General features: G+C 39.8%; 1 protein-coding gene across 2 annotated transcripts; it reads right to left on the reverse strand.

The window, feature by feature from the left end:
- Positions 1-889: 889 nt before the first annotated feature.
- On the reverse strand, positions 890-20,145 carry pmt (phosphoethanolamine methyltransferase). 2 transcript variants are annotated; one of them, XM_084041241.1, is made up of 13 exons: positions 20,093-20,145; positions 19,801-19,846; positions 16,541-16,715; positions 15,881-16,036; positions 14,764-14,900; positions 13,855-14,006; positions 12,342-12,530; positions 4,272-4,361; positions 4,044-4,133; positions 3,576-3,698; positions 3,063-3,194; positions 2,515-2,631; positions 890-1,631 (listed from the first exon to the last, which is right to left on the reverse strand). In XM_084041241.1, the coding sequence occupies exons 3-13, from the start codon at positions 16,699-16,701 to the stop codon at positions 1,521-1,523; spliced, it is 1,458 nt and encodes a 485-aa protein (XP_083897367.1). In that variant the 5' UTR covers positions 16,702-16,715; positions 19,801-19,846; positions 20,093-20,145; the 3' UTR covers positions 890-1,520. The 2 variants fall into 2 exon arrangements, with proteins under 2 accessions (XP_083897367.1, XP_083897368.1); XM_084041242.1 differs by having other exon boundaries at positions 16,541-16,712; positions 20,093-20,133.
- Between the last annotated feature and the right edge of the window lie 2,456 nt (positions 20,146-22,601).

Raw genomic sequence — 22,601 nt, forward strand, 5'->3', positions numbered from 1 at the left:
GATATTTTGCTGAACCCTTTGTTTTAAAACACAAAATGACTATCCTTTTTTGTCAGGGATGGTATGGACGACAATAAATAACTTTATGGACCTTTTCTTCACTTCAGATAGCAGTAGCAGCAGTACATTGTAAGATGCAAGAAATGCTTACCCCCATCTGGATGGCTTGTAACTGAAATGTCAGTTTTCTCTATCTTATTTGAGGTACAGTGAAGAATTGTAAAGATAGAAAGGTCATCTTCGTTTCAAATTGAAGCGTATGAAGTTTTTAATACACAAGTGGGACAGTGATATTCACCATAAAGTTATAGATCATAAAATAATCATCATTTTGTCTTTTGGGGATTTCTTTTTCTTTTTTTTTGTCTTCTGGGGGATGTTGTTGATGATATTTTAATATTAGAATGGCAGAATCTAATCGTTTCTGGATAAAATGTCATACTTGTATTGTATGATTATTTATGCAATTGTAGTACCTTAAGGCATACATCATTTAGCCAGAAACATGTCCTAAAAAGTGGGGTTAGGCCCACTGAGACCACATGGCCCAAGATGGGGGGGGGGCTAACAGGAAATAATAGTGCACAAAGGTACAGTCGCAGAAAATACAGGGTAGGCCTGGACCTGTGGTATATTTGCTTGCATTTGTACTGAATTCATTACTAGTACTGTATGACTATGATGTAATTATACACTGGAAACCAACATTTTAAACCAATGTCATTTACATTTTATTGTTAAATCACATCAAACCACAGCATGCTGGGAATGGAAATATGTACTTAATATATATATATATATATATATATATATACTATATATAAATAAATACTTTTAACCACATCAACCCCAGCTTAGCTATTCTGGGGTGAACATTCGGTAGTGCATCTACAAGCTTACAATGTGTCAGGTTGCGACACGCTGTGAGCATGTAGATCAGCCATTTTCGGCAAAGAGATTAGGGACAAACTAGCGGATGTAGAGCCCTGCTTAAGTGGTTAAGTACATTTTTGATCTTCATTTTTAATATAGCAATTTATGAAGTAACTTAAAACATTTCAGTTTGGTTGAACTTAAAACACAAAAAATCACTATCGTTCTGACATGTTTGAAAATAATTTTGGAATCACTGTACATACCAATGATACAAGGAAAATAAACCTTGAGAAAGACTGGCCCAATGAAACCTCCTCTCTTCAAATGAAGCACCAGTTATTACACCCAAATTACAGGTGTAAAAAATAACATTGTATATTCAAGTGTATTCTTAAATTTGACTTTAGCCATAATCTGATTAATTAGTCGACTAGCAGTCAGTCCATCACAGGACAAGGCACTAAAGCCTAATTTATATACTTCGTCGAACGTCAGTCTCACTTGTTGAACATTTCTTCCCTTGAAAATCATGAGAGCGACAATGTTGTATGAAGTATAAATTAGGCTTAAATATGTTTGGTTCCACAGTGGTATTCCATCCCCTGTCTACTCTTTCGTTCTCTCCTCCCTCCTTCTCCTCTCATTCAGTCTCGTTTTGCATAGAAGAGTCCCCATCTTTGGTCTCCAGTGTTGCAACGTTGCAATTTCTCACTCCATCCATTCACTATGGCGAGGTAGTCCTCTTCAGAAAATTCCTAGACAGGACAGGGTGGTTGTTAGATATTTCTTAATTGTTTCTTCATTGTATTTTAGCACTTGTGTTATATAACTACACAAGTAAGTAACTAAACATTTGCTGAATGTGTGTAAAACGTGTGCAAAGCAGATTGTGTTTTTGTTCCATAAGATTCTGAATGATGCATACAAGTCTTGTGTCATGTCTGCACTATGTGTGTATGCATGCAGTCAATGGGCCTCATTCACTAAGCTCGTTTCCGCACATATTTTGTACTTATCGGCATTTGCGCAAATTCCCACGTTAAGAGTCTGATCAACCGATTTCTTTTTCTTTTCAGTTGGCGCACTTAGAGCTGAATTATTAGTTCCCTCGTGTGTTTGCCGTTTCTGCAAGTGTGGCCACAGTTTCGCCTATTGGGCTTTCACGCCAACTCCAAACTCCTATTCATTTATAGTATTGACATCACATGAACGCAGTCTTACCATCTGATGAGGATACAGTATGGATGAAATCTAGCTGTGTCCATTACTCCATTTCCAATTCTGATGTAGGACAGTGGAGGATATGTTCGTCCAAAGGACAGATACCCCTCAGTAATCAATAAAGCTCTGATAAAACAATATCGTATATTGCCAGATTCCAGCATCATCTTTTTACCTCGGCAAAGGTGAGTGAGCAATTGTTCAGTAGATTGGGCTTATATAATATCCATTCCAAGTTTTATTAACCTTTGTTCGTGAGGTTAAAAGGTTGTGCTTAGAGAAATAAAATACACACCCCTTTAGTCACTTTATTTACACACAGTGAATGAGGCCCAATATGTCTCTCAATGCAAGCGTGTCTGTGTATGTGTAAGGGTGCATGCATACAGTATGTGCACATAAAATTGCCTACTGTACCTTAATGAACTCATCCTTCATTGCCTCAGCTTTCTGTAGCTCTGTCTTGATCACCTGGATGAACTGGGCAGTTCGGTCATCTGCACGCACACTGCTGAAACCAGCCTGCTCAATGAACTACAGTACATATAGAACAGAGGCATAAGAAGAGACCGAAAGGTAGACAGTGGTAGGGACAAGAAGAGAAGGTAGACAGTGAGAAGGAGAAAAATAAACACAGAAGAACAAATTAAGATGATTTTGTTCAACACAAGCTTAAACATTATGCAAACCTGCTATCACATGTCACATTGGTTGGGAGGTTCGCAGAGGCCATTGTATAACTATATGTATAACTCCGTACGTACAAACACATGCACACACGCGCACACACACGCACCGCACCGAACACACACACACACACACACACACACACACACACACACTAGAGCTAGTGGTGGTAAATGGTATAAACTTGTACGTTCATTACTGGAATATTACATGACATCTCTTCATAGGATCTAAAGAACGAAACAGAAAACAGGCTACTTAATTGACAAAACCTTTACCTTGCCATATTGTGGTGGGGTATAAAGGATGTAGCCTCTTTGCTTGACATAATTCTGGAACGGAGTCGTCCAGGGCTTCTCCCCGCAACAGTAGTCACTAATCAGCAGCCGTCCTCCTGGCTTCAGCCATGACTTGACACAAAACGCAAAAATATCCACGTTCATAACTTGTAATCATTAGTGATTAAACTCATAACTTGACATATAGTGTTTCAAGCTACACTGAAATGGCTTTAAAACTGGTCCAATATGAATTACACATTTTTCATTATATATTACAATAAAAAAATATTTAATCAAAATGTCATAATGCCAATTCCCAATTTCCCATCAAGTTCCTGTCACTGCTGACCCCAGCTGGTTGGAAAGGTCAGCACAATTAACATTGCCTGGCGTGGCTAGACAATATCACACTGGCAGATTCATCTGGTTTTCCAGGCTACTATTAACATCTTATTAATTAATCATTTATTTGAATGTAATCCACTAACAAAGACACAAGTTGTTACTCACATAGAAGCGCTTGAAGAGGGCCAATTTATCATCTATGTGTAGGATGGTGTCTCTGCTGTAAATTACATCAAAGGTCTCCTCAGGGAATGACCTCTTAGTGGCATCTGCAACCTCAAAATTGACCTGTGCCAGAAGAGGATTGTTAAATGAATGAATGAACTTTTATATTCCTTTTACAGTAAGTTATTATTACGTTATTTTTTTTAGACATTCAATTCTACTGTAGAAGCAGGGATGTATTTATTGCAGATTATTGAAGGACACAATTAGAAAACATACATTTCACAAGATTTACCTTGCATTGTAACTCAAAAACAAGATTTACATTAGATATGAGAAGGAAAATAAATTATGTCCCACATCCATCTTTGCTGGTGATTCAAGTTAAACACAGGAACCTTCAATGAAGTTCCACTTGACCAATCAGTATTGGTGCAACTGCCAGAGCAAGGCACCATTCAGACTCACCAGTGGCAGCTTTTCAGCGACTGCCCTCTCTATGGCAATGTCCACCATGTTTTCCGACAGGTCCAAACCTAGCACTTCAACTCCAAATGTCTGGAAAATAACCATCATCAAAATCATGGTCATCATTCCAGTCCTTGTCATTATAATTAATAACAACATCTCCATTATCACTGCAACTGTCATCAATTCAATCCTTTATTAATCCAGATCTGATTATTCTTACTGTACCTTTGCCATGTAGAAGTCTCCTCCTCCAATACCACAGCCAATGTCCAGGACCTTCTGGCCAGGTTTCAAGTTCAGGAGGTCCACAAACTCCTAAGATCAAAAACAACAAATAGCTATTACTAAACAAGTCTGCCATTAACAAGAACATTTTATTAGAAACAATAATCTACAGTAGATAACAATAACTGTAGAAGCCATTTCACTGTTTTTGTTTGTTTGATTATTATCATTATGATTGTTGTTATTATTATTTGGCATTATTAGTTGTATTAGTTTTGATGGGTCATTGGTTTATTAGATTATTATTATTATTATTTGTGGGCACCAAGGACACACCTCTCCACGACATTAAAGGCCTGGTTGATTGGGAAAGGGCATGCACCTGGGTGGACAAATGTTTTTTTTTTACCAGCGCCAGAGAACAATGGCATGAAAAGCTGTTGGTACTATGCACATTTGGGATCAGTAAAAATATGCAAAATAAAATTCAAGCTTTGGACAATGTGTTCTTTGGCCTCCGTACAAGACAAGTCTCAAGGTGCTTCAGTGGGTTTTATTGACTTTTCTGACGGTTTGAATCAAGCCAACGAAACACAAATACAAATATAGCTGCAAGCAGCGATAATACGGGGCCAGTGAATAGAGAGAGAGAGAGACATGGAAACGGAATAGATTGAAGAGAGAGAGAGTGACATGGAAACAATAGATTGATGAGAGAGAGAGATGGAAACATAATGGTTTGATTGGACATCTCAACCTACTGCCATTAACAGGATTCAAACACTCAACCTTCCGACTAATAGGCTGCAACACTACCTATAGTGCTATAGCTTTGTCCAGGCTGATATTGTCTGTTGAAGATCATAAACTCTTGCCTTCTTTCATGAACCTAGCCCCTGTTTCAGTAACACTAAGATCACTCGTTCACAAACCATTTACCAATGAAGAAATTGTACATCTCCTCAGAACCAAAACTAGTGAAAGTAGCCGATCTACAAGCTCACAAACCATGAAAAGTTGTGAGATTGTAGATCAGCTATTTTCAGAATGAAGTATGTCATACGTTGAAAAGACGTACTCTCAAATAAGCATTTCAGGTTATCTTTACCATTTGCACATGTATTCATTGATACAGTCATGTTGTTTGCAATTCAACTTAAATTAAGTCTGCATCAAGTGAGGCTTGAACTGGCGACCTTGAGATTGTGAGGCATTCATTTAAGGGAGACGCCATTGGCCCAACAGACAAGTAACTGTGAAAAAGGAGATCAAACAGATGATACAGTTTCACGCAAATAGCTGAAAAATCCTGGGTTTAAGTGTTTTTCAAACTGCTCAAAATTGCGGACAATCTAAGGGCGGAGCTTACTGGTCAAAGCGATAGATGTGTTCCTCATGAGTCAAGGCACAAGTGTAGGCAAGTTTCACGACTTTCGGCCAAACGAGGCATGACTTTTGCCTGTTTAAAGTTTGCATTTTCAAAAAATTGCTATAGCGCCCCCCTTTGGCCAATTGTAGTGAGATTGGTTTCAGTGATATTTGGAATGACTCTCTACATTACTGCAACGTTTCAAAGAAATGTGAGTCTTGCATGTATGTGTTAGGGGCAGATGAATAATTTTCATAAAACTGCAATAGTTAAAATCTATCTCCTCCTGGGATTTTTGAGCAATCTGCACGAAACGTTTAACACTTGAACTTTGGACCACTGCCTACAAAAATTTCCAACGGATTTTCCATAAGTGAAAAAATACAGAAGTTAGGAGCCAATGACTGTTTTTCATATAATTCAAAATGGTGGGCGATCTAAAGGTCAGAGGTCAAAAGTCAGACCACGAAAGTTGTCGGGCATGAAGAGACGCATGTGTGTATCGAAGTTTCATGGTTGTAGGTCAAACAGGGCATGAGTTGTACCTGTTCAAAGTTGGCACTTTCAATTGAGTGCTATAGCGCCACCCTTTGACGAATGAGTGTGAGAATTATTGTTTGGTAGTTTTTCATGACCATCTACCATATGGCCGAGTTTCGTAAAAAGCGACAGCACGGTTAAGCCAGAACTAAGATTAGCCTTGAATTGAGAGGGGGCGAAAAACAATTCGTAATATAGCTGCAAGCAGCGATAATACGGGGCCAGTGAATAGAGAGAGAGAGAGACATGGAAACGGAATAGATTGAAGAGAGAGAGAGTGACATGGAAACAATAGATTGATGAGAGAGAGAGATGGAAACATAATGGTTTGATTGGACATCTCAACCTACTGCCATTAACAGGATTCGAACTCTCAACCTTCAGACTAATAGGCTGCAACACTACCTATAGTGCTATAGCTTTGTCCGGGCTGATATTGTCTATTGAAGATCATAAACTCTTGCCTTCTTTCATGAACCAAGCCCCTGTTTCACTAACACTAAGATCACTCGTTCACAAACCATTTACCAATGAAGAAATTGTACATCTCCTCAGAACCAAAACTAGTGAAAGTAGCCGATCTACAAGCTCACAAACCATGAAAAGTTGTGAGATTGTAGATCAGCTATTTTCAGAATGAAGTATGTCATACGTTGAAAAAACGTACTCTCAAATAAGCATTTCAGGTTATTTTTACCATTTGCACATGTATTCATTGATACAGTCATGTTGTTTGCAATTCAACTTAAATTAAGTCTGCATCAAGTGAGGCTTGAACTGGCGACCTTGAGATTGTGAGGCATTCATTTAAGGGAGACGCCATTGGCCCAACAGACAAGTAACTGTGAAAAAGGAGATCAGACAGATGATACAGTTTCACACAAATAGCTGAAAAATCCTGGGTTTAAGTGTTTTTCAAACTGCTCAAAATTGCGGACAATCTAAGGGCGGAGCTTAATGGTCAAATCGATACGTGTGTTCCTCATGAGTCAAGGCACATGTGTAAGCAAGTTTCACGACTTTCGGCCAAACGAGGCATGACTTATGCCTGTTTAAAGTCTGCCTTTTCAAAAAATTGCTATAGCGCCCCCTTTTGGCCAATTGGAGTGAGATTGGTTTCAGTGATATTTGGAATGACCCTGTACATTTCTGCCAAGTTTCAAAGAAATGTGAGTCTGCATGAATGTTTTAGGCACAGATGAATAATTTTCATAAAACTGTAATAGTTAAAATCTATCTCCTCCTGGGAGTTTTGAGCAATCTGCACGAAACATTTTACACATGAACTTTGGACCACTGCCTACAAAAATTTCCAACGGATTTTCCATAAGTGAAAAAATGCAGAAGTTAGGAGCCAATGACTGTTTTTCATATAATTCAAAATGGTGGGCGATCTAAAGGTCAGAGGTCAAAAGTCAGACCACGAAAGTTGTCGGGCATGAAGAGACGCATGTGTGTATCGAAGTTTCATGGTTGTAGGTCAAACAGGGCATGAGTTGTACCTGTTCAAAGTTGGCACTTTCAATTGAGTGCTATAGCGCCACCCTTTGACGAATGAGTGTGAGAATTATTTCTTGGTAGTTTTTCATGAGCATCTACCATATGGCCGCGTTTCGTAAAAAGCGTATGCACGGTTAAGCCAGAACTGGCAAAAACAAGTATTTTTCAAACTGCTCAAAATTGCGGAAAATCTAAGGGCGGAGCTTAATGGTCAAATCGATACGTGTGTTCCTCATGAGTCAAGGCACATGTGTAAGCAAGTTTCACGACTTTCGGCCAAACGAGGCATGACTTATGCCTGTTTAAAGTCTGCCTTTTCAAAAAATTGCTATAGCGCCCCCTTTTGGCCAATTGGAGTAAGATTGGTTTCAGTGATATTTGGAATGACCCTCTACATTTCTGCAAAGTTTCAAAGAAATGTGAGTCTGCATGTATGTTTAAGGCACAGATGAATAATTTTCATAAAACTGTAATAGTTAAAATCTATCTCCTCCTGGGATTTTTGAGCAATCTGCACGAAACGTTTCACACTTGAACTTTGGACCACTTTCTACAAAAATTTCCAACGGATTTTCCATAAGTGAAAAAATGCAGAAGTTAGGAGCCAATGACTGTTTTTCATATAATTCAAAATGGTGGGAGATCTAAAGGTCAGAGGTCAAAAGTCAGAGTGTGAAAGTTGTTCAGCATGAGGAGACGCATATGTGTATCCAAGTTTCATGGCTGTAGGTCAAACAGGGCATGAGTTGTACCTGGTCAAAGTTGGCATTTTCAATTGAGTGCTATAGCGCCACCTTTGGACGAAAGATTGTGAGAATTATTTTTTGATCGTTTTTCATGACCATCTACCATATGGCCGAGTTTCGTAAAAACCGACTGCACGGTTCAGCCAGAACTGCGAAAAGTGGCAGAAGAAGAAGAAGAAGAAGAAGAAGAAGAAGAAGAAGTGACAGAATAATGCGAATAACAATACGTGTCCAGAGCAGAGCTCTGGCCCCGTAAATATAGCTGCAAGCAGCGATAATACGGGGCCAGTGAATAGAGAGAGAGAGAGACATGGAAACGGAATAGATTGAAGAGAGAGAGAGTGACATGGAAACAATAGATTGATGAGAGAGAGAGATGGAAACATAATGGTTTGATTGGACATCTCAACCTACTGCCATTAACAGGATTCGAACTCTCAACCTTCAGACTAATAGGCTGCAACACTACCTATAGTGCTATAGCTTTGTCCGGGCTGATATTGTCTGTTGAAGATCATAAACTCTTGCCTTCTTTCATGAACCAAGCCCCTGTTTCACTAACACTAAGATCACTCGTTCACAAACCATTTACCAATGAAGAAATTGTACATCTCCTCAGAACCAAAACTAGTGAAAGTAGCCGATCTACAAGCTCACAAACCATGAAAAGTTGTGAGATTGTAGATCAGCTATTTTCAGAATGAAGTATGTCATACGTTGAAAAAACGTACTCTCAAATAAGCATTTCAGGTTATCTTTACCATTTGCACATGTATTCATTGATACAGTCATGTTGTTTGCAATTCAACTTAAATTAAGTCTGCATCAAGTGAGGCTTGAACTGGCGACCTTGAGATTGTGAGGCATTCATTTAAGGGAGACGCCATTGGCCCAACAGACAAGTAACTGTGAAAAAGGAGATCAGACAGATGATACAGTTTCACACAAATAGCTGAAAAATCCTGGGTTTAAGTGTTTTTCAAACTGCTCAAAATTGCGGACAATCTAAGGGCGGAGCTTAATGGTCAAATCGATACGTGTGTTCCTCATGAGTCAAGGCACATGTGTAAGCAAGTTTCACGACTTTCGGCCAAACGAGGCATGACTTATGCCTGTTTAAAGTCTGCCTTTTCAAAAAATTGCTATAGCGCCCCCTTTTGGCCAATTGGAGTGAGATTGGTTTCAGTGATATTTGGAATGACCCTGTACATTTCTGCAAAGTTTCAAAGAAATGTGAGTCTGCATGAATGTTTTAGGCACAGATGAATAATTTTCATAAAACTGTAATAGTTAAAATCTATCTCCTCCTGGGAGTTTTGAGCAATCTGCACGAAACATTTTACACATGAACTTTGGACCACTGCCTACAAAAATTTCCAACGGATTTTCCATAAGTGAAAAAATGCAGAAGTTAGGAGCCAATGACTGTTTTTCATATAATTCAAAATGGTGGGCGATCTAAAGGTCAGAGGTCAAAAGTCAGACCACGAAAGTTGTCGGGCATGAAGAGACGCATGTGTGTATCGAAGTTTCATGGTTGTAGGTCAAACAGGGCATGAGTTGTACCTGTTCAAAGTTGGCACTTTCAATTGAGTGCTATAGCGCCACCCTTTGACGAATGAGTGTGAGAATTATTTCTTGGTAGTTTTTCATGAGCATCTACCATATGGCCGCGTTTCGTAAAAAGCGTATGCACGGTTAAGCCAGAACTGGCAAAAACAAGTATTTTTCAAACTGCTCAAAATTGCGGAAAATCTAAGGGCGGAGCTTAATGGTCAAATCGATACGTGTGTTCCTCATGAGTCAAGGCACATGTGTAAGCAAGTTTCACGACTTTCGGCCAAACAAGGCATGACTTATGCCTGTTTAAAGTCTGCCTTTTCAAAAAATTGCTATAGCGCCCCCTTTTGGCCAATTGGGGTAAGATTGGTGTCAGTGATATTTGGAATGACCCTCTACATTTCTGCAAAGTTTCAAAGAAATGTGAGTCTGCATGTATGTTTTAGGCACAGATGAATAATTTTCATAAAACTGTAATAGTTAAAATCTATCTCCTCCTGGGATTTTTGAGCAATCTGCACGAAACGTTTCACACTTGAACTTTGGACCACTTTCTACAAAAATTTCCAACGGATTTTCCATAAGTGAAAAAATGCAGAAGTTAGGAGCCAATGACTGTTTTTCATATAATTCAAAATGGTGGGAGATCTAAAGGTCAGAGGTCAAAAGTCAGAGTGTGAAAGTTGTTCAGCATGAGGAGACGCATATGTGTATCCAAGTTTCATGGCTGTAGGTCAAACAGGGCATGAGTTGTACCTGGTCAAAGTTGGCATTTTCAATTGAGTGCTATAGCGCCACCTTTGGACGAAAGATTGTGAGAATTATTTTTTGATCGTTTTTCATGACCATCTACCATATGGCCGAGTTTCGTAAAAACCGACTGCACGGTTCAGCCAGAACTGCGAAAAGTGGCAGAAGAAGAAGAAGAAGAAGAAGAAGAAGAAGAAGAAGTGACAGAATAATGCGAATAACAATACGTGTCCAGAGCAGAGCTCTGGCCCCGTAACTAGAAAAAGTGCTCCTCGGAGCACAGGTCTCCGCCAGGTCAGGTAGATTAGTGTGGGCCAGCAAAGTTCGGAATTTGCAGACAGATCGGATGGATCCGCCTTGATCACTTGACTAAAGAGATAATTAGGTTAGGAGTAGGAGTAATACAAGAAAAGTAATTTCAAAAATCGGCCTCCTGGTGGCACTATAATCGGGCAATGTTGAAAGGGTGGCATTCGTTCCTCAACGTAGTGCGAATATGCGTGCAAAGTTTCACCACAATTGGCGGCATTTTGTTCAAAACGGGCCACTCCTGCAAATTTCTGATGTCAATCTTAGCCAATCAGGATGGAATATGAAAAATCAAACAGATCCGTCTTGGTCACATAACTATAGAGATCATGTGCACCGATTTGTGTGAAATTTGGATAAAATCTGAAGGAATAATATCCAAAAATATGTTTTACATAAGTCGGCCTCCTGGTGGCGCTATAAAAGGCAGATGTGAAAAATGCAGGGAAAAGGTTTGTCCTTGACCTCTAGGGAGTGCACATACAAAGTTTTACACAGATTGGTGCACTTATAGGTAAAAACACGAATCGGCCTGTTATAGCGCCACCATGAGGCTGATTTGAAAATGTTCAAGTGGCATTTCTTCCTCGACCTAGTGAGTATGTGCGTGCACAATTTCACAACTTTGGAATCCATTCTTAGCCAATCAGGATGAAATACGAAAAATCTGAAAGACCTGTTTCATTTAATGACTATAGAGATACTGATTTGCGTGATGTTTGGATAAACTCTGTAGCAGTACTGTTAAAAAATGGGTTTTGCAAAAATCGGCATCATTGAATGTGGGGAAACATAATTATGTATCTGTTGCACGCCACAATGTGGGGTGTGATTTTCCAGGTGCATTGCTATTGTAAATTATATTCATTGAGATGCCAGATAGTGTACTGTAGGTTAACACAGTATGGGCTGTGATATTCCAGGTGTGGTGCTATTGTAGATTCTATGTATCTAGATCTAGCAAAAATAGCTGATCCAGAAGGTCACAGTGCGTTGCACTGCAATGCGTGAGAGCTGGTAGATCTGATTTGGTTATTTTATTAAAGTTGATAATTTTTTGTAAACGACTACTGTTATATATCAATCTGTACTGTTGGGCTTTCCATAAATGTATATGCATAAAGGAGAGAGATGCACTTTGCGATGACAAACAAGGTATGCTTAAAATGATATGCAATGATATGACTATTGCACAAGTATTATTCTACCAACAAGACTACTTTACGGGGAAAAGTCAGACCAGGAAAATCATTTTCATGATCCTTTATCTCAGAAACGGAATTCCTCCATGCCAACCTTAGTGGTGCTGGGCCCTCCTGTGCTAACGTATCCGGATCCAAAGATCTTCTCATAGCGTAGGATCCCACGGCGCGTGTACTGTTGGTTGTCCAGGAACTGTTGGAATGTGGTGAAGCCACCTTGTGTGGGCGAGGAGCGGGGAACCTTCTGTAGCAGCCAGCAGATCTGATTCTGGTTGTTCTTCATCTGGATGAAGAGGACGGAGGGATAGGAGAGAGACAGAATTGGAAAGGGTGAGATGGGAGAGGATGGTGCGAGAGGAAGGGAAAGAAATGGAGAGCAGAGCTGTGTACTGTCACTGTGCCACACTGACATACCTGCATTTTCAAAACGGGTGATAACTTATTCCGTACAGCACAGATTGCCATTGTGGTGTGTTCGTTGCCATCAGCTGCTCGGCATGGGCACTCGGTTTTGATATGTATATTATGTATGAATTATGAAAAGGCGTTCCTATAGAAGCCTGGGCGTTCCCTTAGCTTAGGAAAGAGGGGCGTTCCCTATGCGCCTCCACACTGTACTAAAGTACAGTGTGTACAGACATTTAGCAAGGACACTGAAGCTGGTGTCTGTGGTGCTGGTGCTTATGACAAATGTCCACCAGATGGTGCTTCTTACAAATGAGCAAACAGCCACCACAGCAACAAGCACTGAAGACAGTTACAGACTAACAGCAATTGCAGTTGCAAATGCACATCCTAATGAAACATTTGCTAGATTTTAGCAATGAAAACAAATGATTAGCCTACAAAGTCTTCAAGTTCTGAAGGTTCTTGACTATAACAAAGCTTATTTTCCGCCCTGAAATCTGACGAGTCTTCAAGTGTTGTTGCTGGGGTATTGCCAAGTATATTTGCACATACCGGTACCTGGAATTCATGTTCTGCATTTACACCCATCCTAAGCATTACTGTAGGTGCAGTGGACACTATTAATTCAGTGCCCAGCATGAGGTTGGGGATCAGTGTCTTACTCTAGGACATTTCATCACCAGTGTGACTCATGAAGTTACAAGTTTACTGCCATTAAAATGTGTTACATTACATCTGCTGAGAAAAGTAACTTGTTAGATTACTTTTAGATTACTTTTGCGTTACCAAAAAAGTTCGTACTCCTTTCAACAACAAATCCAAAATAATGTGAATGGGATGGCAGTGGCTTAGGACCCCTAATTGCTCCTGATGAGCAGGTTGGTGCCTTGCATGGTTTCCTCCACCATCGGTGTATGAATGTGTGTGTGAATGGGTGAATGTAATGCGCAATCATTGTAAAGCGCCTTGGATAAAGGCGCTATATAAATGCACCATTTACCATTTACTTCCATGAACCACAACGTAAAGGCTGACCTCTCTGCCTTTTCTGAATCTCTGCCATGTCGCCCGCTGAATGCGCATTGAGCAATTACGCACTGGCAAGCACACCTGCAACATCTGTACGACCTCACTTAAGTGACTAGCGTGCTCCTGCATTCACAGTGGTTGATTTGAAAAAAACATATCATCAGTCATACCTTAACGTATGTCTGTACTTTCTTTGTCAGCACAATTTCGAAACCGAACTTCTCTGACGCTTCTGAGTCCTCCCAGTCGGGTGATGTCATAAGGTGACTGTATTCTGCCTGGGTGCGGTAGTGGGTTGGGTTGAAGTCCCTTTTACAATCGCCTGGGTGGAGACAGAAATGGTTGTATGTACATATGTCAAAATGTATGTAATTTATAGCAATTAAATAGCACAAATATAATGGGCAACAGTTCTGGGTACAGTATTGGTACACAGCTTCATCTAAGAGTAATCACCTCATAATTGACAACATATTGACCCACACTGACTGAATGCAGTACAGTGGCACAGTACTTCTGTGGTACAATCACCATTATAATGACTACCGATTATCGGCAACTGTTATCCTACCCTGAATAAAAGGGAACTATTAAGCATCCTGATAATTCAATTGATGTTTGCTGTGGTTAAGTTCTTCATCTAATTCTGTATGTTTCAAATCAAAGGAAACACTCCACTTCCTGCGTAGTGGCAGGGTGCTCAGAGTATACTGTAAAAGCAACAGAACAGAGGGGAAGAACCCTTTTGCTGTCATAGCCCAACATGGTGTCCATGAAAAGCTTCTTGACATGACAGTCAGGGCTAGGCGATGTGACTTCAAATCAATGACGATTATTTAAAACTTTTGCCTTGATTACGATGAATGAACTATCATTTAAAAATAATATATAGTAAAAATAGCACATGTACAAAACTGACAACATTATCATGTTTGAAACATGTAGATCAGCTATTTTTGCAATTTTAGTTAAAAGTGGTTAAAAAAATCTTCAAAGTGTTGCTATATAAGAAGGAAAAATGAAAAGAAAAAAACATGCTTCTTGATTATTCGGTTATTATTCGGTTATTGGTGCAGTACCAGATTGGTGGTTACAGGACTCCCTGAAGAAGAGAAAACCGCCAGGCATCAGCCAGCCAAGCATCTTCTCTGTCAAGGCCTTCAGCTCTTCGTCACATAAATACATCAGCAGCCAGTTGGAGAAGATCACGTCAAATCTGAGGAAAACATTAACGGTATGTGAAACGTGAGGTTGGCTTTGCATGTAATCGCAATGTGGTACCTTGATGGTGACTTTTGTATTGCAAGCTTGAGTGTAACAACGCTAACAGACTTGTTTACGGAAAGTGAAGGGGGCAAAAAAGAAAAGAAAACGAAAATCACATGTCTGTTAAAGAAAAACAAACAATCCAACAAACTCACATCCACATATCTTAAAGAATATCCTTATGGTGCAGCTGTACTGTACTGTATGTACAATACAATGTACTGTATGTACAATATACTGTGAAAAGGATAAGGTCCTCTTTCTCAATATATAGATTGCAAGTACTGACTTTGAGCAGTATTGATTAAAGGCTTGTTGCAAACATCACATATAAATTGATATTTTGGACACAGACACAGGTGTGAGTGAATAGTGCAAGATTTGAGACACAGCTTAAATGTCCAGTATAACCAAGCTGGGGTCTAATAATGGCATGGCTTCCCTGTGGATCTCTGACATCATGTTAATGACATCATATTGATGACGACAACGGTGGATGAGATTACGGATTCACAAAATGTGACAAATATGAACATAAAAAAATGTATATTCTGGGATTGACTTCCTTGGCCTAGTGGCACCAAAGAGATTTGGTGTCGATCGTTGTAGTGGTTCCAGGGGACCCCAGCAAAATGTGGAAGAGTTTAAATACTTTAACACTATTCTATTTATCAGCTATTCGAAAATAGAAGACCTACAAGCTTGTAGGTTGGCATATGTTGACGAATCTCTTATGGTGGTCCCTGGGACAAACTATCTTCAAATGGGGGTCCGCAGCCAAATACACATCAATTTAGGGGTCCTTCACTTGAAAAGGTTTGAGAACCACTGTTCTAGAATCTAGATGATGGCTGAACCCCTCAGTGCCACACTGTAAAAAGTATGCAATAAAAATAAAATAAAAGATAAAAAACAAACAAACAGTCAAACCTGTTTTTGGGGAAGTCCAGCTTTGTGACGTCAGCTTGCATAATGACTGTGTTACTATGGTGACCATTCACCTCTTTGTTCTTTTCCACGAAGCTTTCCATAAAGTCCACTGCGGTCACATGATCAGCTGTGGTCAGGAGGTGGCTAGTGTAGCGACTGCAGAGACACATGGGGCAACATTTAACGTTTGTTTGTGTAATGCACTGATTTGACATGCACACTCACTCTCTCTCTCACACATACACACAAACACACACACAAACACACACATTATGCAAACCAGTATGACAAATCTAAACATTATGCAAACCTGCCTTCACATGTCACATTGGTTGGGAGGTTCACCAAGGCCATTGTACAACTACAATACCCTCCGTACACACACACACACACACACACACACACACACACACACACACACACACACACACACACACTACCCAATACCACCCCTAACTCCAGGACACATCATAGTTATATACGAACCTACATGAACCTGCCTTCACATGTCATGATCGCTGGAAGGTTCACCGACGTGAGTGCAAATTATCATTATATAACCACAATCAACTCATACCCTCCATAAAAATGCACACACGCACACGCACGCACACACACACACACACACACACACACACACACACACACACACACACTAACCCAATACCGGCCCCCAACTCCAGGACCCTCTGTCCGGATAGGCTGGGCAGCAAAGAGAGGATTTCTGGCAGCTCCTCCTTGGTCAGCTCTCTGGCGTGAGAATCCAGCATCATCTCCTCCACAGTGGCCTGCTTGGAGTGCTCCTTCCAGAATTCAGTCATGGTGTTACGGACTGCTGTGGGGAATGTGTTAAAATAAAAAACCTAAGTACAGTGTTTTTCAGTTGTGCTCCTCAGGTTATTTGTTCCCATATATAGGGAGGGACCCTAGCTAGGGTTGGGATACAGAACCGGAGGAACCGGAGGAACTGGAGCCAACATTGAGGAACCGGAATCAGTTCTAACACTTTTGGAAACGTTTCCGTTTTCGAAACCAGTTTTATCACACTGTCAGAGCTGGTATGTGGTGGACTTTACGTCTGCTATAAAATTAGAATACCAGTGGTTCTCAAACTTAAGGTCCATTTGGTTCCATTCCTACACTCTCAGGGTTACAGACCTGTAAGTGTCCATTCAGAACCCCCTCACGTAAGCCAGAGGGTCCCTGGACCTCACTTTGAGAACCACTAAACATGTATGCAATACTATATGTATGATTGAATTTGTGTTAATCGAATATTTTAATGAAGGCCAAAATGATATAGATTTTGTAAAATATGAAATCGTTAAAGGGAACGTTAAGGAATTGAACCTTTAAGAGGGAATCGTTATGGAACGGGTCCCGAATCGTTAAGATCCTAAAGGATCCCAACCCTAAACTTGGACACAAATGTAGATAACGGGACATTGCCCAATACATTAGTATTGACTTTTAGTCAATTCAAGCTAGACAGGGGAACCTGCTGCTAACCTCCCACAGCCATATGCTTCGTCTCACGAGGCCAGCTGAGTGCAAGGTTAAGAACCTGCAACAAGCGAATTAATTGAAATTGTAAGCGATGTTATCTTTATAAAGCAGGTTTTGAATTTGAAATTTGGTGTTGAGCCATATTGTAATTCAACGCTACATGCAGATGAACTTTGAGTGCAAGTTTTTCAAACCTAATCCCAAACAAAAAATGCAAGTCTGGAACAAAGATTAGCAATTTGTCAAATCTGATTACGGCACTCTCCAGACAACAGAAAGAAACTATAGAAACTCCAGCTCCACTGGATTAGGTGAAATTTCAATAATAGCCATTGTTCTAGAGCATTTATCTTCAGTTTCAAAGACAACTTAAGCCGACCTTTTGATTTTTCTATTTTCTATTGTGTCTAGACTTTCAGTCAATATGTGCCGACAAGTGATATGTGACTGACAAGCCCTATTGTTAACCACTTAAGCCCTTTTCAAAAATCGGATCTACAAGCTCACAAAACGTTGTTTCCTAATGCATTGTGAGCTTGTAGATCTGCTAAATTTGAACGTTTTAGAAAGATTTTTGAAATATTTCGCCTACGGAAATGATGCCCAAAATTATGTCGCCAGGGTTAAAGTGGTTAATGACTTACAGAAACAGACATTTCAGCCATCAACATCTCAAAATGTGTGCAATGTCATTCTCAGGTCAGTGAGGTAAAATAAATAACAGATTAAGCTCTCTACAGATAATCAAACCTTCAACGTGTGAATGTGTAACCACTTGGATTCAAACCCAGGCTTCCTGCATTGGAAACCAAACATCTACCACTCCAGCAAAGGAGAATCCCAGCCAAGAGATAATATTAGAATTCTGGGCTACTCTGCTGTATGCTCCATGCAAACAACTTACTGCACAGTGCACACACACACACACACACACACACACACACACACACACACACACACACACACACACACACACACACACACACACACACACACACACACACAGACCAGACTGATGGTTAGTAATGACTACGTTCTACACCATACAGTAGGGCTGGGTGATACAGTATATGGACAAAATCAAATAGCATTATATTTTTATCATATAATATCAATTCTATTTTCAAACATCTTCATAAATAGTGAAAATAGCAGATCTACAAGCTCACAACATGCCAGGTGTCACAATGCATTGTGAACTTGTAGATCAGCTATTTCCAACTTTTTGACAATTTTTGAAAGAAAAGTAAAAGATGCCATATCACAATATTACGATTAAGAAAAAAGTAAAATGAGTATTCTGATTCAGCTGCATACATGCATGAATACCGAAATATATGATTTTATATGTCATATGGCAACTTGCTCAAATAAAAAAATATTTGAAACCAAAATCCCAGACAATGTCTTGTGTCACAATAAATATATCATATTAATACATTGGCCCAGCCCTACCATGCAGTCATAAAAAAAAGAAAAAGACAATCACTTCCACAGGTTTGACTGCACATTATGCATCCTGTTATGTGATAGGCTGTTGCAACCAACCCTTACAGAAACATGACCATTGACCAATCAGATGGATTTGTCTTCTAAAAGCAATAAAGCATCAATCAACAACTCAAGAGTAAACCACCAAACCAGCAGCAATCCACTGATTTGTTACCATCATGCCTGCCAAAAGATGATGCAATCAGTCATAGGGATGCAACCATCCAGTAACCTTTAGATGTCAACAACACTAACAGATCGTGAAAGCAAAGCAGCAAGGGAAGGGATGCTAAGCAGCAACCCGGTTTATTTAACAGCAGCTGTCAAAAAACCCAGCTTGCTGCTGCTATAGTCAATGATTTAAATTGAAATCATTGACACATTACACAGCATAGCATGCAGCAGTAAAGGATTACTTCCACCAGAATGAACCATTTGGATAGAACAGCACATGGCAGATCAGATCCACCAGACTCAACAATGTCCAAACTTCTGTGGCAAGCATTTGACATCATCAGGCACACATTCACAGATGAATATGGTAAATTACTGAGCTAACGCAAACAGACCCGAAGTAACAGTCCATATTAGCTTGCTCATACCTTTCTCCATTTTTCTCTCTCTCTGGTTGATTTTTAGTAATGTTTCAGAAATGGTTCATCAGCATTGCCTGTGGTTCACGTTAGCTTTTGGACAACAGCCACTCTTTGGTACAGTGATATATACTGCAGCGTGGTGGTCCGTGTTTAAATAAGGTATGATGATTGTGAGCCGCGTGGAGGAGGAGGTCGTCAGGTGGAGGATTGACCACTGGGATGCGTTCAAATTGAGGGGAGGGGAGGGAGCAGCCACGAACACATGTGAATAATAATCATTGTGGGCGAAAGGGTCCGATGCAACGTTAACGTGGGAATTTCCCTTACCTTATCACAGGCCTTGACTGATGTGCGTTAGATTGTCTTGCAAGATCTGTTGTTATTCCCAGATAAAATCGGATTACAGTCGTCATTGGTCATCCATGTGCACACACCCCCCATACACACACAGAGAGAGAGAGAGAGAGAGAGAGAGAGAGAGAGAGAGAGAGAGAGAGAGAGAGAGAGAGAGAGAGAGGAATACCATAGTCATCGTTATTATTTTGCGACAGAAATTACATTTAGCAACATAATAGTAACACTATGAATCGGTGCATTTCCACGAGCTGTTATCACTTACCGAGGTCCTTTCGCCTGTTTTTTGTTCCTTCTCTCCTTTCCTCTCTGTTCTGCTGACGCGTATGAAACGCTCGGCATGCGCAGATTGCGCAACATTGCCTCAGGCAGCCTAATGTACTACTGACATGGGAGGGGGGGGGGGGTCTGTCTGGACAGTATGTGTATAGGATAACGTGTCAATTTACAAAATATACAAGTACATATTATGTAATATTGGCTAGCTAGTGTGTTGTAAGGACACATTCATACATGGCATAGTAGGCGAACAGCACTTAAAGGGATAGTTCACCCCAAAATTACTTTTTTTCCTATCGATTAGTCACCCCATGGAGACTTGAATTCATGGATATTTTTTGGGTGAACCATCCCTTTACGGTGCTCTAAGATATATTTTATGGTTAAAACAAAAAAAGGTGTTTGATCAGCTAGGGTGTTCTCCCATAGAGTTATAAGGGGTTCTCCCCATCTCTCCTGCTCTTAAATAATTAAAATACATTTACAGGTGGGTCGCCAATTTCATCCTATCAGGAGAGAGGACCCATTTATCAGCTTCTATTTTATAATTAGTCTGCTCATGTTTTTCCCCCCATCACTTAGAATTTCCCTTGTTTATATCCTGTGAGTTCTCTCTCCTGATTGGATGAAATTGGCGTGCCAACTTGAAAATGTATTTTCTGTTGTTTACTAAAGAGCTGGAGAGACAGGGAGACCCTGTTACTGAACAAACACTAGATAGCAATAATGTATTTATTACTATTGGAAATTTTGAATATAGAGGAATATAGAGGTATTTAATAGGCTACTTATAAATAAATAATACACATTTATATATACACACACATTCAATATATTTTAAACTATATGATCTCAACATATATATATATATATAAATTATCTAGGGGAAAGAGCGGCCTAAGAGACAGATATGAGGACACAGAGAAGACCTTGGTGACACAAGAGCAGGTCAGTTTCAATATGTAACCTATAAGTGTGTGTGTGTGTGTGTGTGTGTGTGTGTGTGTGTGTGTGTGTGTGTGTGTGTGTGTGTGTGTGTGTGTGTGTGTGTGTGTGTGTGTGTGTGTGTGTGTGTGTGTGTGTGTGTGTGTGTGTGTGCGTGCGTGCGTGCGTGCGTGTGTGTGTGTGTGTGTTTAATCCGTGGTGGGTTAGCCTTTGTGTGACTTTTGCCACAGTTGGCGTTGGTAAAACCACATCCAAAGTTCGCTGTAGCCATGTCAGCCAGGAATGGTGACTTTTTGGGAAACTTTTTGACCCTACTGATTAAGGCACACATGATGGCTGAAAAGTTACCAGTGTGTGGGTCATACAGATATTTGTCTCCAAGGGGATCTCCAGTCAATGTAACACATTGATGTTCTCATTGTTTTAGATGGTCTAATCTGATTATACTTTGGATTGATAAGACTCTAATCAATACTTGTGAATAATATTACCCATTTACTAGACTAGAGTAAATTTATTGAAAGTAGCCTAGACAGACAGACAGACAGAGTTTTTTATTTATTTATTTGATTTGCACAACAGAATATATACATATGCATGGTATACTAGTTCTTTCCAGGAAAGATTACATATATATATATGTATATATATGGATATGGATATATAGATATATAGATATATAGATAGATATATAGATATAAAGATATAAAGATATATCTACCTACCTACCGACCCAAGTTTACTATGTATTGATGGTTTACGTGGTTAATGGTCTGAAAATACATATTAACATGAATCCAACATTTAATCTGCAACACAATTTTATACAATTTTCTCTCAGCGTTGAAGACCCCAGTATACATGCCTATATAAGCACAGACATATTCTAAGAATAGAATGGCCCCTTTGACATTAAACAGAACCCAGTGTTAAACACGTTATATGAATTTTGTAACACTGCCAACATGTAAATAATACCTACTGGGATGTCATCTGTCTTTGAAGTTTTGCATGTGTTGTGTATTTTCCTAATGCTTCTGACACGTGCGTAGGTTAAAATGGGTTTAAAAAAGAAGCTCAAAGCCCCCCCCCCCCCCTGAATTACAATACACATTGTAATTACACATTGGATACACTCAGTGTTAATTCAAGTGTACAAATGGAACCAAATTGAACCCTGAGCCATTTGATTCCATTATTTGTACACACTCTGTACTGTACATCAACACACTGTTTAGACTATTTTTGGTAACACGCTGGGCATTGCCAATTAGGCATGGATATTCAATTACGTATGAGGATGGGCAGAGCTGTAGACTTGAGACTTGAGGCCGACCTCAAGTCGGACATATGTCACAAAAATCAGTAACGAGAAAGTGACGACTAGTTGCAGGGTCTGCTAAAAATAGAGTAATGGCTTATTCAAAGAACAAAAGCAACTTTAATTCTATCGTTATCAAAGGCCTATACCCTTTGCTTCGCACAAAGTTCTGCCTTTCTGTAGTGTTTGTTTGGAGTATTTTTGGCTACATGCTGGGCATTGCCAATTA

Source organism: Gymnoscopelus microlampas (genome assembly GCF_963454915.1).
Source record: "Gymnoscopelus microlampas genome assembly, chromosome: 18".
In the NCBI taxonomy this organism is placed as follows: domain Eukaryota; kingdom Metazoa; phylum Chordata; class Actinopteri; order Myctophiformes; family Myctophidae; genus Gymnoscopelus; species Gymnoscopelus microlampas.

Excerpts from the sequence above, each read along its gene's own strand:
- pmt (XM_084041241.1), bottom strand. The coding sequence starts at position 16,701 with ATGACTGAATTCTGGAAGGAGCACTCCAAGCAGGCCACTGTGGAGGAG. Across the intron at positions 14,007-14,763 it reads GTCCTGTAACCACCAATCTG|GCGATTGTAAAAGGGACTTC; the intron begins GTACTGCACCAA and ends GTCTCCACCCAG. Across the intron at positions 1,632-2,514 it reads TGAAGGATGAGTTCATTAAG|GAATTTTCTGAAGAGGACTA; the intron begins GTACAGTAGGCA and ends TGTCCTGTCTAG.